The 4,008-nt window shown below is 51.4% G+C and overlaps 1 protein-coding gene across 1 annotated transcript; it reads right to left on the bottom strand.

The window, feature by feature from the left end:
* Nucleotides 1-1,211: 1,211 nt before the first annotated feature.
* LOC101549654 (melanoma-associated antigen B4-like) lies at nt 1,212-2,254 on the bottom strand. Its single transcript, XM_055121055.1, is given in 2 exon segments — nt 1,212-2,026; nt 2,143-2,254. Coding segments are annotated over 2 exon segments (927 nt in total).
* Between the last annotated feature and the right edge of the window lie 1,754 nt (nt 2,255-4,008).

The raw sequence follows: 4,008 nt of genomic DNA, 5'->3' as shown, positions 1-4,008 counted from the left end.
AGGGTCTGCCTTAAAGGTCCTTAATGAGAGTCACACAAGCTCTAGTATCCTCCCCTATCATGAACAGTGGCTCAACCTTTACATTCAAGCTCGAATATCTGATAGACATGATGCAAGTGAGTGTTGGGCACATTAAGCCTGCTGGCCTTCTGGCCCTGGGTCTTCAAGGATGCTATTTAGGGAATGGGTGCAGACACTCCCTTTTTGCTTTGATGCTTGTCATCGGCTGGAATTCTTCCCTCCCCTCCCCTCAGATCTGCCAGTATAAGGCTAGTTTCACCCTGAAGCCCTTAAGATGTATGAACATGTCCTCTTGATATTATCTGCTCATGGTCTCCAGAGGCCTAAATAAAGCAAGGAACTCTATGGTAGCCACAGTATGAGAAGAGCAGTGACACCCTTAGGCCTCATGGAATTCATCTTTGCCTCTGCCTCCCACTTCCCATCTTCACCTCAGCCTCCCACTTCCACTCACTGCCTCTGCCATTTACACCCTCTTTTCACCTTCAGCCTCTGTTCCCATAGGAGGAACTGGGGATGTCTTATCAGCTATTCCAAGGTTTCCTGGGCTGCCAGCAGGGGTGGTGGGGCCTTATATAGAGCTTGGATACTCAGCTGCTTTTGTCATATCACCCCCAGTACTTCCGTGGGAACTTAAAAAGAGCAGGTGCTCAATTCCTGTTAGAGTAATTAAAGAGTACATAAACTGAAAGACAAAATAAACATAAAGTTGAATTTATTGTTACATAAGCATTCCTGTAATTTGAACAAAATAAGTAAATCTAATACATATTGTGTTGTGTATCACAGTAAATCCAATACATTGTTTTATTGTGACAGCAAAAGCCAAAGGAATAATACAATCCAAGAATTAACCATCTATCACATTTGTGTTACCATTTTGTAATCCCAACTCAACTTGTGGGATATCTTCCTTTTGATGAATACCTTCCCAATAGCCAGTGGCCTTTTGTCACAAAATATATAAATCACATTTTCACTTTGTTTACAAATTACAGTATGCACAATAACACATCAGCAATAATATTAGACTTGCATGATGAGCAAAATCTAACATGTATAAATTTTGGGGCACAAAGTTGATTAACAAGATACCATTTCAGCAGGATTTACAATTTTTTCTCCATCACACTACGCATTATTTATTCATGTGATTGAATGCTTCTAACAAAAGAAAATTTACCCATGACCTATTTTTTGGGAGAGGTCTTGGGTTTGATCCTGCCATTCCCATTAGCCTTGGCCAGAGATGCAGCCCTGCCCATAGCTTTGGCCCTTACTCTCTCTTCTTCATCCCTCAGTGCCTCTTCATACAAATCGGGGAAGGAAGCAGGGGTGGTATCATTGATCTTAGCTAGAACATCCAATACTTTAATCTTTGTTGTTTCAGAATGGGCTCTTGGTCCCCACAGGAACTCGTACACTGGAGGATCACTGTGGGGAACATGGTGATACTCCAGGTACTTTTCCTGCACAAAATCCTCAGTGATAAGTTTACGCGGTTCCCCAAAAATTAAATGTATCCTTCCAGCATAGATCCCCAATCCACTTAGAAAATCCCAGATCTCCTCCTCTGTGGCCCGGTTGCCCTTCATGAAGATCACGCCTAGGAGCGTCATCAGAAGCCCCATCTTAGGCAAGCCCCTATCAAGACCGCCTATACCACCCATCTCACTATGGAAGCCCAGCTTCCTATGGACTGTATAGTACTGCCCATCAGGATTTACTTCCCTTAATTCCAGTCCAAACACTAATTGTATGCGTTCAGAAGCTCTCCGTAGGATTTCAGGAAGTTTGTCCTTGTGCTTCTTACTGACAATCTTCAGCAATGCGGCCTGAGTAATGGGCTCCTTCATCTTGAACTTCTCCAGCAGGTACTGGACCACCGTATTCATCTTCATGACAATAGGATCTGTAGGAATAAGGCTCTCGGTAGACTCCTCAGCCAGGGAGGTGCTGCTTGGTCGTTCTTTCTTCCGCCTGGAACTTACAGCCCCTCTCGTATCTGTAACACATGAATCAGAAGGGTTAGCTCCCTATGCTTCCTCCAGCTTCTGGGGCATGCCAGCAGCAGAGCAGCTGGGAGCAGTGCCCTCAGAAGGAGCAGAGAGGGATGGCAACTGCTGGTCTCCCTCAGCACCTTGGCCTCCGCACCCACGATATTCTGAACCTTCCCTTGTGCCTGGTGACATTTATTTCAAGCATGGAACTTACTTTTCTGACCATGAGGCATGATGAAAATGTGGTGCAGCAGGCACCGGGCTGGCTAGGACAGCAGATGAGGCTGGTACCTGGAAGAAGCAAAAGGCAGAGTGAGCACTATGGACAGGGTCTTTCCTCCTTGCGTTTCCCAAGGCCCCCTGTGTGGGCTCCCTAAGAGCATTGCCTAGCTTCCCACACGGGTCCCACAGTTCTGGTGAACCTGTTTGCTGAGAATCCTAGGGAGGAAATGGCAGTGAATTTGGGTCATAGCCAGACTTGCCTGCCTGGCTGTTGCTAGGGTGACCAGAATGTCTGCAGATGGAGTGTACTTGAGGTATGTCACTCTCAGTGGGCTATCAGGACCTGATGCTAAGTTTTGGCAATATGCAGGAACATCACTTTGGTTGCTGGCAGGTCCTGGAACTCACCCTTTTTCTTATAGGCCAGTTCAACCTTTGAAAAAAAAATGATTGGGGAGGGCACCCCCAGCACTGCTCAGAGCTTACCCTGGCTCTGTGCTCAGGGATCGTTCCTGGTGGGGCTCAGGGGTCTGTGTGGGTTCTGGGCACTGAACCCAGGTTAGCTCCATTCAAGAAAAGCACCCTTCTCTGGAATATCTCTCTGACCTGTGAATTCAACGTTAGAACAAATCTCTAACTTCCCTTAGCTTTGACCACAAAAGTCAGCACCCAAAACAGCCTCTGGGGAGCCTCAGCCTGGAAGAGCATCGCTGGTTTGGACACTCCCCCGTTTAACCAGCAGGAGCCAGGCCGTGTTCTCCCTTGACCCCTCTCCACTGAGTGGGAGACTCCGCAGTCCACTGAGTGACCCTGGGTTCCCGGTAGAGTCTGGCTCTCCTCTCTCAGGCTGGATTGACTAAACACAGCAGCCTCCATGTCTCCCTGAGCAGGAGGCCAGGGAAGGAAAAGGGAGAACTGGAGCAGCATGGGCCCTAATGATTGCCCAGGTTTGGGGGGAGGGTACTGCTTCCCCCGCACATCGACGGCGCCTTGCGGGTCTTGGCCCGGGAAATGTGGCCAACACAGCCTGCCTTAGGATTCAGTATTCCGCCCTTTTGAGTCAGCGTAGCCCCCAAGAGTCATGAAGCACTTTGAGTTTCTAGCGCGGCCCCTAGTGGCGGCGTTTGGCCACCCGGGACCGTGCTGAGGAGTGGCCTCTGCGAGCTCATCGTACCCGTCCGAGCTACCTCCTGCCCTTCTCTAAGCCCGGCTCTTCCCCTAGTCTCCAGGAAGTCCCTTAACGGCTCCCTGTGTGGCGCTGGTCACGCCCCTCCCTTCTCCGGGCCGTCCAGGGGCGAGTGACCGCACTGTGGCAGACACACTCTGGCCATACTCCGTGGAATATGGCTCCGGACTCCAGTGCCCCCCTCCGACCCCTTACTGAACCGGGGTGTCGCCCCCCAGCTCCAGGCTGGACCCCGGGAGCCTCCCTCTGAGCCCAACTGTGGGCGCGGGAGTCCCAGAGCACCCCGTGAGAGGGCCCTGTTGGCCCATCAGGCTTGAGGGGTACAGGAGGCACCCCACCCCCTTGAAAGGCACCTCGGCGCCCCGAGCCGAGCCGTAGAGCCCAGTATCCCGGGGCGCTGCCCAGCCCCCGGCCCCGACCCTTCATTCCCAACAAACCGCCAGAAGACGCCGCCCGACGCAGCCACGTGCGGCCTACCGTTTCCCGGCCCTCAAGGCCCGCCCCCTCGGACGGCGGCCACTCTCACCGAGGCGGTCGCAGGCCCCAAGCCAACGGCAGGGCACTGTTTCGGTCCCGAAC

The sequence above is a fragment of the Sorex araneus genome, chromosome X (assembly GCF_027595985.1).
Source record: "Sorex araneus isolate mSorAra2 chromosome X, mSorAra2.pri, whole genome shotgun sequence".
In the NCBI taxonomy this organism is placed as follows: domain Eukaryota; kingdom Metazoa; phylum Chordata; class Mammalia; order Eulipotyphla; family Soricidae; genus Sorex; species Sorex araneus.
Note: the sequence above shows the minus strand (reverse complement) of the source record. Positions and strands in the feature narration are given on the sequence as shown.